Source organism: Dipodomys merriami, unplaced genomic scaffold (genome assembly GCF_024711535.1).
Source record: "Dipodomys merriami isolate MVZ:Mamm:240054 unplaced genomic scaffold, mDipMer1.0.p SCAF_6, whole genome shotgun sequence".
Lineage (NCBI taxonomy): Eukaryota > Metazoa > Chordata > Mammalia > Rodentia > Heteromyidae > Dipodomys > Dipodomys merriami.
The window spans coordinates 68,890,594-68,903,396 of record NW_027206179.1 but is presented as its reverse complement, the minus strand read 5'-3'; the positions used below and the strand labels follow the sequence as shown (position 1 = coordinate 68,903,396).

Here is a 12,803-nt window from a genome sequence, read left to right as displayed (position 1 = left end):
GCAGCGGCCCACGCCGCGCAGCGTAAGGCCGCACTTCCGGGCCGGGAGGACGTGCGTACGTGCACAGACGTCTGGACGGCAAGAGCGTCGTCACGTCGCTTCCTCGGGAGCCGCTACGCTCTCGCGCCGCCTCGTGGCCGGAATGAGGAACTGACGGGACTCGGGCTTCCCAGCCACGGGAATGGAACGCGGGAAAAGACCTTGGAATTCTCGCAGAAGAATGAGTGCAAAATGCTTGCTAAGAAATGCACTCGTTACCTTGCTCATGCAATTGTAACCATAAAAAAAAAAAAAAGAAAGAAGCAGCAGCGCAAATCCCAGTTCCCCTTCTCCCGGACAGAGCCCAGGGGAGCATCCCGAGATGGCTGTGTTGACCCTGTGGATTCATCATCTGGTTTGATTTGTAAAATTGTAACCACCTGTAACATACACTTTAATACAGGGAGGATTTCCCCAAACTTCCATCCGCAATACAGGAATGAAAAGAAGTGAAAAGGGGACTGTTCACCGGATTTTTGTCTTGAGAACCTTCTAGAAGAGGGGAGAGCCAGGGGTCAGATACGGGGCTGTGGGGATGCCAGACCTCCTGTGGTTGAAGCCCGGAGACCTGAGTTCCCCAGTCTGAGCTACATAGGGAGATTATGGAGAGAAGGGAGGAAGGGGAGGGGAAGGGAGGGAGGACAATGGGGAAGAAGGGAGGGGAAGAAAAAATAGAGGAGGAAGAAACCGAAATGAACTCATGGTGCCTGGCCAAGCCCTGTGCTCTCATGAGTGCCCTCTGGTGTCCACTATGGTAGGTAAGTCTTTATTCCTATATATTTCATTGTGACATTTCACACATGTAAACAAGGCATCCGGATCAACCTCACCCCCTCAATCACTCTCCTCTGTCCCATTTCCCCTTCTTAAAACAACTTCAAGCTGGGGGCTAGGAGCACACGCCTACAAGCCTAGCTACTCAGGAGGCTGAAAGCTGAGGATCGCAGTTCAAAGCCAGCCCAGGCAGAAAAGTCTGTGAGACGATCCTTACCTCCAATGGATCACCTAAAAATCAGAAGTGGTACTGTGGCTCAAAGTAGTAGTGTGCTAGCCTTGAGTGAAAGGGCTCAGAGACAGTGCCCAGGCCCTGAGTTCAAGATGACAAAAAAAATTCAACAGATGTCACTGTTCCATTTTCATATATGCAGATAGCCTTTTCTGAGAATATTCCTCCTCACCTTCTTCATTAGTCCTATTCCCTCCTGCTGGCCCTTCTACAACAGACTATTTTATTTCCCTGTCAATCTTTTCTTGTGTGTATTAATTATATCAAGATGTTTCACCAGGGTATCTTACATATGCATACATAATATTTTTCTCAAAATAACCCTAATTGCTTTCCTAATCACAGTGCCATCTTCTGTCAAAAGGCCTTAGCTTAAGGAAGCTCTTGGCTACTCAGGAGGCTGAGATCTGAGGATTGTGGTTTGAAACCAGCCTGGGCAGGAAAGTCCATGAGACTCTTATCTCTAGTTAACCACCAAAAGTCAGGAAATAGAGCTGTGGTTCAAGTAGTAGAAAAAGCTAAGGGACAGCAGCACTCAGGTCCTGAGTTCAAGCCCCAGTACTGCCCATCCCCACCCCACCACCAAAAAACATCTCAGCATACAAAAGTGTTTCATTGACTTAAGTAAGTATAATTATTACAAAACTGTCGAAGAAAATCGTATTATTCAGTTCTGTCTCTGCCCAATAAGAACCATGAGACACAAAAAGCTGAACATAGAGGCCCAATTCCATTTTTTTGTAGTATTCAGATAAAATTTAAACTCAAGTCAAATTCCTTTGACGTAGCTAGCATGGCAGTAAGTGTAACTTGACTCAGTGTTTGGATTTTTCCACTATTGTGAAAATTCATCCTCTAGGACAGTAGACTACTTAGGCTGTCTTAGCTAGAAGTGGTAGAAACAACAGTACAATTCAGAAAGTCTGCCTTTAGGAACAGCTGGATTTAGGAGCCCAGACAATGTCAAAACTGGTGTTGTTCATCTGTTTTCCATTGCTATGACTACCTGAGATTGGTCATTTACTGTATCTTCTTTTTGATTTCTGACACAAAGTCTCACTACATACCTCGGGTGGCCTCAAACTTGCTATGTAACCCAGGCTGGCCCTGAACTCATTGATCTTTCTGCCTCAGTCTCCCAAACATTGGGATTCAATCTGTGTATTGCCACACTTGCTTAAGAAATGTAGTTTCTACAGTTCCCAAGATTGGGCAATCCAAGAGCACAGCATGAGTCACTGGGAAGGGCTTTCTTGATACCTGATAACACAAAAGAGAGCATTTGTCTCCAGTTGCCTCAAGCAAAAAATCTGGAAATGGAGGTATGGCCTAAGTGGTAGAGCGCCAGCCTTGAGTGAAGAAACTAAGAGGCTCTGAACTTAAATCCTAGTACCAGCAAACACACACACATACATGCAAGCAACTGTTTATTAATAATTTTATTCAGTTAAAGATTGTAAAAGTTAATAGACCCAATTTTAGGAGTCACTTGTCCTGTTTTTGCCTTTTTTTTTTTTTTTTTTTTTGGCCAGAGGATGGCAATCACTAATTTGAGGAATTCATTTCATGAACTCATCCGATCGCTTCCATCACCAACCTAATCCTGCCAGGAAAAGCAGTAGATGGGCCAAGTCTCCATCATGAGCTACTGAACAACAAAAATCCAGTGAACGTGGTGTCGTCGTCCTCATCGGCAAACAAGCCATTGAACCTCTCTCCTCCCGTCACCTGCATCCACACCTCGTCCCCTAGCTTCAGCTCTAACACCAGCCCGCCCGAGGCCTGGTCCTCAGAGCTCATGTAACCATCCTTCGTGTGCAGGACTTTTACCCCATTTCTCACCAAAGAGACCTGCACGTTCCTGGAGAACACAGTGACGTGGTAGGTGAAATAATACACTCCGGCCACGTGGCAGGTGAATTTCCCCGTGGCGACGTTATAATGGTTAAATTCATTGTATAGGATCTTATCAAACACAATGGGAACATCAGGAGAAGGAAACTTACTTAGGACTGTGAGACCCACCGTAAAAGCACTCTTGGGTAAGGCGGGAGTCTCCCCAATTTTCCCCTTTTCCCCCCGATCTCCTTTCCATCCTCGTATTCCCCGGACTCCTGGCTCACCCTGGGGTCCCATGGGTCCAGCTTCTCCCTTGGGACCTGGCTTGCCCATGGGGCCTACAGGACCAGGTAAGCCCTTGGGACCCAAGGGTCCAGTGTTGCCTATTAGCCCTTCTGGACCAGTGGGACCTACGTCGCCTTTGTCTCCCTTCTGCCCCTGAGGGCCAGCCTCTCCTTGGAGCCCCGGCTCTCCCGTGGGGCCGATGGATCCCTTTGGCCCGTGCTTCCCAGGGGGACCTCGGGATCCTGGGTCACCTTTGGAGCCTTTTGATTCAACCTTGCCATCTTCTCCTGCACAGAAGAAGAGAAGAAAGAGGGGCTGTATGAAACCTTTCCATCAAGAAGCTGACATCCGAGGGTTGCTGTTGGAAGCCGGTCTGAGCGGCAAGGCCCAGGAGATTATCTCTCCATGAACCAGCCAAAAAAAGTTGGCACTGTTTTTGTTTTGTTACTTTTTGTCTTCTTTTTGTCTTGTTTGTTCATTCATCTGCCTTTGGTGGGGTAACTGTGAACAAATGCAGCAGTGGTACTCACTGGACACTATGTTGAAAATGAATTATACAACTTGTAGGTGGGAACAGGAGGGAAAAAGTGGGAGAGAGTGAAGGAAGGGATGACACCCAAGAAAGAAATGTACGCTTTATGTGACTTATGTAACGGTTACCCCTCTGTACCTCACCTTTATAACAAGTTCTTTTTTTTGGGTCCGGTCGTGGGGCCTGAACTCTGGGCCTGGGCGCTATCCCTCAGCTCTTCAGCTCAAGGCTAGCGCTCTACCACTTGAGCCACAGCACCACTTCCAGCTTTTTTTTTTTTCTGCTTATGTGGTGCTGAGGAATTGAACCCAGGGCCTCAGGCATGCAAGCCAAGCGCTCTACCACTGAGCCACCTTCCCAGCCCTATAACAATTTTTTTAAGCCAGAACTGGAGCTCTGCTCACTAGCATTGAGTGAGAGGAGGATGAGAGAGTGCCCAGTTCAACTCCCACTAAACAAATTAATAAAGTTTGTAATTGATACAAGATGATACATAATTATATGTATGTAAATATGCACTCGCAGATGTATGTGCACACATACACACACCCCTCTTTTTAGTATGTATAGTTACTGGGGCTTGAACTCAGGACCTCACACTCTCACTTGGCTTTTTCTACTCATGGCTGGTGCTCTTCCATTTGAGCCACACTGCAACTTCAGCTTTTTGCTAGTTATTTGGAGATGAGAGTCTCTTGGATTTGTCTTTCCAGGCTGGCTTCTAATTGCAATCCTCACATCTCAGCCTCCTGAGTCAGTTTACAAGCGTGAGCCACTAGTATTTAGCTCTAAGTGTCTATGTTTAAAGGGCCGAAGGAAATACCACATGCTATGTAGAATTGATCATTCAAAGGTCAGCCTTCAGGGCTGAGAATGTGGCTTAGTGGTAGAGTGCTTGCCTAGCATGCATGAAGCCTTGGGTTTGATTCCTCAGTACCACATATACAGAAAAAGCTGAAGTGGCACTGTTGCTCAAGTGGTAGAATGCTAGCCTTGAGCAAAAGCAGCTCAGGGACAGTGCACAGGCCCTGAGTTCAAAGCCACAGGATTGGCAAAAAAAAAAAGTCAGCTTCACACCTACAGCATTGCTGGACCAAGTCTCCACTTATCGAACTGCCATAGCGTGTGACTGCTTTTTTGTACTGTGGTGACAGAGACCACTTGGCCCACAAAGCTGAAAAGATTTGCTATCTATCTCTTTCCAAAAAGCACTTAGAGTTGCCTGGACTGGGTACTGGTGATTCATGCCTGTAATCCTAGCTACTCAGGAGGCTGAGATCTCAGGATTGCAATTCGAAGCCAGCCTGGGCAAGAAAGTCCATGAGACTTTTATCTCCAAATAACCACCAAAAGGTCAGAAGTAGAGCTGTGGCTCAAATAGTAAACCACCAGACTTAAGCAAAAAGCCCAAGGATAGAGTCCAGGCCCTGGGTTCAAGTCCCAGGACTGGCTCCAACAGAAAAGGAGAAAAGAAGAGTTTCCTGGGCCATTGGCTCCTGAGAGCTACAGACAAGACTCCAAAGACTCATTTAACACTATTGCCAACCCCTGAAATAGGTCAAGTTCTGTATTAAATTGTTCACCTCGTTCTCCTTTCTCTCCACTCATCCCATCCTTCCCTGGGCCCCCGGGGCGGCCTGGTTCTCCTAGGTAGAAAAGAAGAAAACAGACAAGACATGAAATTCATTGGTCTCCATGGGGAATGACCCCAACCCTGATGGGCACCCCTTCCTTTCCACTGGTATGGGTGGAAAGAGTGTTGAGCACCAAAGTGTGGAGCTGGGTAAGAGGAATGAGTGATGTAATGGACGGGGTGACTCCCCAAAATTCCAGCCAAGGAAGGAGGCCTGAGAAAGAAGGGTACACAGAAATGTCAACCATTTTACAGCAATGTCTTTTTTCCCTTCCTCCCTTCCTCCCTTCCTATTTCCCTTTCTCTTTCTCCTTCCTTGTTCTACCTTCTCACTTTCTGCTCCTTCCTCCATCCCCTTCTTTTTCTTTCTCTTTCTCTTTTCCCTCCCTCCTTCCTCCTTCCTCCCTCCATCTCTCCCTCCCTCCCTTCCTTCCTTCCTTCCTTCCTTTCTTCCTTCCTTCCTTCCTTCCTTCCCTTCTTTCCTGTACAGGGGCTTGAACTTAGGGCATCATGCTGTGACTTGACTTTTCCCCTCAAGCCTGGTATCATTTAAGCCACATCTCCACTTATAGACTTTTGCTGATCAATTGAAGAGAAGAGTCTTCTGGACTTTTTCTGCCCAGGCTGGCTTCCAACTGCAATGCTCAGACTTCAGCCTCCTGAGTTGCTAGGGTCACAGGTGTGAGCCACTGATACCTAGCTGGCTAAGTAGTGTGAGGACCTCTCATGGCAGCACATGCAGGATGTGAACACTGCCATCCTGCTGTAGGATTGCTGCTGTAGGATGGCTGCCTGTTAGGCACTTCACTATCTCTGTTGTTAGGCCCACTGTGACACCCTGGAAACGCTTGTATACAGGTAGCAGCTGATTTCCTTAATAATGACCCCTAAGTGACCTTGGCAGTGACATTGATAATGGGATATACCAATGACATTGGTCTACAATTGTTCCATTTTGTTAGTACTATTGTTAATGTCCTACGGTGCCTAATTTGCCTGGAGTTCTGTGCATATAGGAAAAAAACATAGTAAATTTAGGGTTCGGTACTGTTCATGTCTTAGGTACTCAGTGGGGCCTAGAACCATCCCTCTGTGGCTAATGGACACTGCTATAGGAAACCCTAAGTTATGTCTCGATTTGTGTGTGTGTGTGTGTGTGTGTGTGTGTGTGTGTGTGTGTTTGAATTTAGAGCTTTGAGCTTTTTTTTTTTTCTCTCAAGGCTAGAACTCTACCACTTGAGCCACTTCCAGGTTTTTCTTTTTGGTGCTTAATTGGAGATAAGAGTCTCAGGGACTTTCCTGCCCAGGCTGGCTTTGGACCATGGTCCTCAAATCTCACCCTCCTGAGTAGCTAGGATTACAGATGTAGGCCATCAGGATCCAGCTCGTGAGTTCTATTGGCCTCATGTTGCTAAAATTCTGTCACCAAATGGCTTCTAGTACTGAAATGGCTTGCTGGATCAAGAGACCAAAGTTGTCACTAGGAATGGGGCCAGGGTCCTGTTGGCCTTGTCTGGCACTTTTACTCCTGCACCCAGGGAATATCATGATAGTGATCAGGCCATTATATGACCTGCAAGCCCCAGGGTGGCCAGACCTCAGTGGGAGATGGAAACTCCACTGAATGAGTGGGAAGGTGAAAGTTGATGGAGGGTGCTGAGTACCTGTGTCCCCTTTGTCACCCTTTGCTCCATCCCGTCCATCTCTTCCCGGCAGGCCATTGTGACCTGGATTTCCAGGGATGCCAGAATATCCTTGCCGACAGGTGTCCTGGGGGCTCACGGTGCCTGTGCAGACCCCCACGGCGAGCAGGAGACACCAGATCCTCATGGTTCAGCTGATACTCACCAAACTGGAAGAGGAAAACCAGTAAGTCATGGACACAGCCTTCTGCTCATGGCAGGGAAAGGGGTGGCGCCTAAGCAGGCTGTCCTGGAATCACAGAGCAAGCAAGGGCAGAAAGTTGATGGCTTGGAAAACCCAACTGCAATCAGAAAGACGTGTTAGTGAGAGGTAGAGGCAAGATCGTGAGCTCCAGGCCAGCCTGGAAAAGAAAAGAATGTGGTCCTAGGAGGTAACACATCATTGGGACCTTTTTTTTTTTTTAATCAGTAGTGGAACTTGAACTCAAGGCCTCATGCTTTCATTTGGCGCTTTTTTTTTTCTCAAGGCTGATGATGCTCTCTCATTTGAGCCACAGCTCTACTTCTGGCTTTTTTTGGTGCTTCATTTGAGAAAAGAGTCTCAAAGACTCACCTGTCCAAGCTGGCTTCCAATTATGATCCTCAGATCTCAGACTCCTGAATAGCTAGGGTCACCAGTGAAATCCATGAGCACCCAACTTGGTACTAATCTTAATAGGAACAACAAATACAGAAGCCACATTTAAGTTGAGAACATATTATGTATTGTTTCAATTTGAGCAGGTCACTTTTTGAGCCAGAGAAAAAAAAGAATGCTTACTTAACTTGTAAGGCCAATGTAAAGACCATATTTGGCATATGCACATGAAAAGTACACATTATAAATACTAACACACACACCTAATTACTTTCCAATCCCTCACTTCCACTTCCTGGAATATACTCAAAAGAATGGTAAGACTTGTCTGCGTAGAGGTGGTTTACACTTGGAACCCTAGCTACTCAGGAGGCTGAAACCTGAGGATTTGGGTTTGAAACCAGCCCAGGTGGGATTTTCCAGGTGGGAAAATCGGTGAGAATCTAATGTCCAATTAGAAAAAAAAAAAGCAAAAGTAGAGCATAGCCCTGAGCAACAACACTAAGGAGCAATGCCTAGGCTTAGCCTGGTGCCAGTGACTCATGCCTGTAATCCTAGCTATTCAGGGCTGAGATCTTTAGGCTTAAAATGTGAAGACAGTCCAGGCAGAAAAGTTTGAGACACTCCATCTTAATTAACTAGAAATATGCTGAGCTGGAGGGGTGACTCAAATGGTAGAGTACCAGCCATGTGCAGGAAAGCAGAGAAGGAACATTAGGCCTTGAATCCAAACTCTGGTATTGCCAAAAAATAAAGAAAGAATGGGGTAGGGAGAGGGGGGGGGGAGGGAGGGAGGGGAAGGGGAAGAGACCAAAATATTATGTACATTGTATTGATACATATTTATAGCAGAAAATACATGTAGATGAGAAGTAAATATATGCAGGTGCACATGGTTTCTTTAGAGTAGTGAAATGGTAGAAGTGTCCCTCGTTTTTGGTGTGTGTGTGTGTGTGTGTGTGTGTGTGTGTGTGTGTGTGTGTGTGTGTGTGTGTGTGTGTGTGTGTGTGTGTGTGTGTGTGTGTGTGTGTGTGTGTGTGTGTGTGTGTGTGTGTTGTGGGTCATGGGGCTTGAACTCAGGGTCTAGGTGCTATCCCTGAGCTCTTTTGCTCAAGGCTAGTACTCTGCCACTTTTAGCCACAGCTCCACTTACAGTTTTCTGATGGTTAATTGGAAATAAGTCTCATGGACTTTCCTGCCCAGGCTGGCTTTGAACCTCGATCCTCAGATCTCAGCCTCCTGAGTAGCTAGGATTAGGCATGAGCCACCAGCACATGGTGCTAGTTTTTTTTTTTTTTTTTACTTTTTCCTAGGTATTTATAAAAATTAGCTAATCAATCATCCAAAGGACTGTTTTACCATCTTATGGAAGTCTCTGAGTACCACAGGGCACAGTCTAATGCAAAACAAGTACTTTGGGAAAAGGAAAGGCAGATGTTTCCTTCTGAAGTGAGAAACATGCTTTTTTAGGAAACTGGGTTGAGTTTTCTCAGCGCCAAATCCTCTGTTTAACTCAGAAGTGGCTGGCAGTTCACAGGCCAACCTTTGTTGGGGGTGTATACTTTTCCTTTCAACTTTTCAAGGTATGCAGTATAGATTGTTTCAGTGACTCCCCCCCCAAAAAAAATCACAAGATCATAAAGACATCAAATTGTGATAAATTCTGTCTGCTCCCCATAGAGAAGAGCTAAGAGAAAACCAGAATGGTTTATTTATTTGCCAATACTGGAATTTGAACTCAGGACTTTGCTGCTTGATAGCCTCGTTTGCCAAGGTAGGGAGCTGTGACTTATGTAGTGACACTCTACCCAAATATTTAAAATGTATCCTCATTTGCTTTGAGATAAGGTCTCTCCCATGTATTCCAGACTGATCTAGAATTCTGGATTCATCTTCCTCAGCTTTCTGAGTGCTATGATTAAAGGTGTGTATCACCCTTGTGAAGGTTAAAATGTGTTTGTGACTTTAAGTATCATTATCCCACAATGCTGTGAGATCTGTGAAATTTATGTCATCAATCTCAATAACAAATTATTTTTTAAAAAGGTGTGCATCACCACACTTGGCTAGCTGAGCGATGTTGATTAAGGCTCAGCTTCCTGTGCATAAATGTCAGGGATGAACTAACACTCTGACAGCCCTCTCTCCCTGACAACCTATGAATGAATGCATCTCTAAGGTGCCTTTGTTGGAATACTTTCTTCTATATGCTCTTCACGTTGTGAATTCAACACATAGAATTTGACTATACTGTAAAAATTAACATAAACCATGAATATAAAGACATACATATTATAGCCAGGTGCCCGTGGCTCATACAGCTAATCCTAGCTACTCAGGAGGCTAAGACCAGAGAATCATGGTCCAAAGTCAGCCTGGACAGACAAATCCAAGAGACTCTTACCTCCAATTAACCAGAAAAAGGCCAGAAATGGAGGTGTGGCTCAAGTAGTAGAGCTCTAGCTTTGCAGGACACGGGGAGGGGAAGCCTAGCAAGAGTTGAAGGTCCTCACTTCAAACCCCAGGACCAGCTCAGAAATAAAAGAAAAAAACCCCGAAACATAATTAAAATATGTGCAAAGTAGGCTACAAGCTTTTCTAGAAAGCTAAGAAGGTCCATTAGTTACTCTTAATGGCTTACTTTCAGCTGCTAGATCTTGCAAAAGAATTTCCAAAGCTGCTTTCTTCTCCCAGTGTCTTTTGCTCAAGAAGAAACATTTGCCAACAGCTCATCTCTGTCTTACCCAACAGATATCAGATGGTGGAAGGGTAGGAAGCTATGGACAGGAAATATACTGTTTTTTTTTTTTTTTTTGCCAGGCCTGGTGCTTGAACTCAGGGCCTGGGCACTATCACTAAGCTGCTTTTGCTCAAGGCTAGCACTCTACCAATTGAGCTACAGTGCCACTTCCAGCCTTTTCTGTTTATGTGTTGGTGAGGAATCAGATCTAGGACTTCATGCATGCCAAGCAAGCTCTCCACCACTAAGCCACTTGCCCAGCCCAAGATACTCTCGATTCAGATACTTCCAACTGCCTGTAAAGAACCCTTCCCCAAAGCTTACCTGAACCCCAGGACAGCAGTCAGGATCCAGGTTCCTTATACAAGTCAGGAATCCAGGCAAACTAAGGAAAATCACACCTTTCCTGCCTTGCAATTCCCTTGTGGATGTGGCAGCAAAACAGCAGGAAGAGGAGGGAATGGAGGGAGGGCTTGGAAGAGCTTCAAATATGGTAGTAATAGTGGACTGATGCCTGCAATCCTACCTACTCAGGAGGCAGAGATGTGAGGATCAAAGTTTGAAGCCAGCTCTGGCAGGGAAATTTATGAGACTCTTCTCTCCAAGGAACCACTTAAAAACTGGAAGTAGACCTGTGGCTAAAGTGGTAGGGCGGTAGCCTTGAACAAAAAAGCTCAAGGACAATGCTCAGGTCCTGCATTCAAGCCCCATGATTGCAAATTAATTAATTAATCAATTAATAAGCAGCAATAGCAGGTGCTGGTGGCTGATGTATGTAAGCCTAGATACTCAGGAGGATCAAAGTTTGAAGCCAGCTCAGGCAAAGAAGTATTATCTCCAATTAACCAGAAAAAAAAAGCTAATGTGGAGGTGTGGCTCAAGTGTTAGGAAAATAGACTTGAGCAAAAAAGCCAAGCAACAGAGGAAGGCCTTGCCTGCATTCAAGCCCCCCCCCCCCAATGTTGCACCAACTTTGAGTCAGGTAGCATCTTCAACCAGCACTGATTAGTGCAGAAAAGTAAACTCCCCGGGATCCTTTTTGTTTTGTTTGGTTTGGTTTGCCTGTCCTATTGATTGATTGATTTTATTTATTTTTGTGCAGCTACTGGGGCCTGAACTCAGGGCCTGGGCACTGTCACTTAGCTTTTTTACTCAAGGCTAGTGCTCTACCACTTGAGCCACAGCTCCACTTCTGGCTTTTGGGGCTTTTTGGTGGTTATTAGAAATAAGAGTCTAATGGACTTTGCTTCCTGGCTGTCTTTGAACCATGATCCTCAGATCTCAGCCTCTTGAGTAGCTAGATTACAGGCATAAGCCTCCAGCACCCTAACTGCTAGTTCCTTTCGACTTGAGGAATCTGGATCAGCACAGGTCACGTCTATCCCCACCCTGCCCACCACTCTTTTTCAGCTACTTGATGATATTTAACTTTCCCTAAGAAGTGTTAATTAACACTTACCTACAACTAAACAGTTTCAATAGGACAAAAGGATCCGTTTTGGGTTTGGGGATTGGGAGTGGGACAGTACTAGGGCCTCACGCCACTTGAACCATTCCCCTGGCTCTTTTATCTTCATTTCAAATAGGGTCTTGTGTTAATACCTTGACAGTGCTCTTCCTATTTACATTTGCTGTGTAACTGAGATGACACATAGCAGCACTGTACCCAGCTTTTTATTGGCTTATTGAGATGGGGTCTCAATAGCTTTTGGAGTGCCAAGGGGGCCCCAAGCCACAATTCTAGTTTGAGAGGTACAAGGGGCTACATAGTAGATGGTGGGGAGTGGGGACTACAGGTGCCAGCAACTTCACCTTAGTAGAGCTAGTCACATCCAACTCTCATCTCTTTACCCACCCACCCATCCATCCACCCACTATCTACTATCCATTATCTATCATCTGTCAATCATCAATGTATCTATAATCTGCCCATCCAGTTTCTATCATCTATTAATCATCAACCTATCTAGTCTGTTATCTATCAATTATTCATCATAAATAAGCTACTTCTGTTATCATCTATCATTTATCTGTGAAAGATTAACTGAAAGATTAAAGACTTTGCCAGAGAACCATACAGACATATAGGAACACAGAACAAAGAAAGATTTATTGCCACACAAGGGAGAAGTGAGAAGAAGCACCGGCTATTGTCTGGGGTGACCTCTATAACCTAGGAGGTTTAGGAGGTGCTAGAAGGGGCTAGGAGGCAGAGACCCTGGTGTGGACTTGTGGGCCAAGGGCCTCATCATGGCGGACTAGGATTTATGGCTGCTGCCCAAAAAGTAGATAAGGGGTCCTACAGCTGCCCAGAGCTGAAGGGCTCTTGTTGCCTAGTGGTAGCTGCCCCAGAGAAGTACCATCCCAAGGTAAAGGGGGCTGGAAGTTGATTATTTACTGCCTTTACTACATGAGCCTAGTGTTGCCTAGGAAGGGAGCATGCTAAATT

General features: G+C 45.6%; 1 protein-coding gene across 1 annotated transcript; it reads right to left on the bottom strand.

Annotated features, from left to right (window-relative positions):
* Nucleotides 1-2,484: 2,484 nt before the first annotated feature.
* LOC138813566 (complement C1q and tumor necrosis factor-related protein 9-like) lies at nt 2,485-10,748 on the bottom strand. Its single transcript, XM_070001987.1, has 4 exons — nt 10,679-10,748; nt 6,999-7,186; nt 5,285-5,347; nt 2,485-3,456 (listed from the first exon to the last, which is right to left on the bottom strand). The coding sequence occupies exons 2-4, from the start codon at nt 7,162-7,164 to the stop codon at nt 2,684-2,686; spliced, it is 1,002 nt and encodes a 333-aa protein (XP_069858088.1). The 5' UTR covers nt 7,165-7,186; nt 10,679-10,748; the 3' UTR covers nt 2,485-2,683.
* Between the last annotated feature and the right edge of the window lie 2,055 nt (nt 10,749-12,803).

Coding starts and splice junctions, on each gene's coding strand:
- LOC138813566 (XM_070001987.1), bottom strand. CDS start 7,164: ATGAGGATCTGGTGTCTCCTGCTCGCCGTGGGGGTCTGCACAGGCACC. Junction 5,348..6,998: donor GGGTGACAAAGGGGACACAG/GTACTCAGCACC, acceptor TTTTCTACCTAG/GAGAACCAGGCCGCCCCGGG. Junction 3,457..5,284: donor TGGAGAGAAAGGAGAACGAG/GTGAACAATTTA, acceptor TCTTCTGTGCAG/GAGAAGATGGCAAGGTTGAA.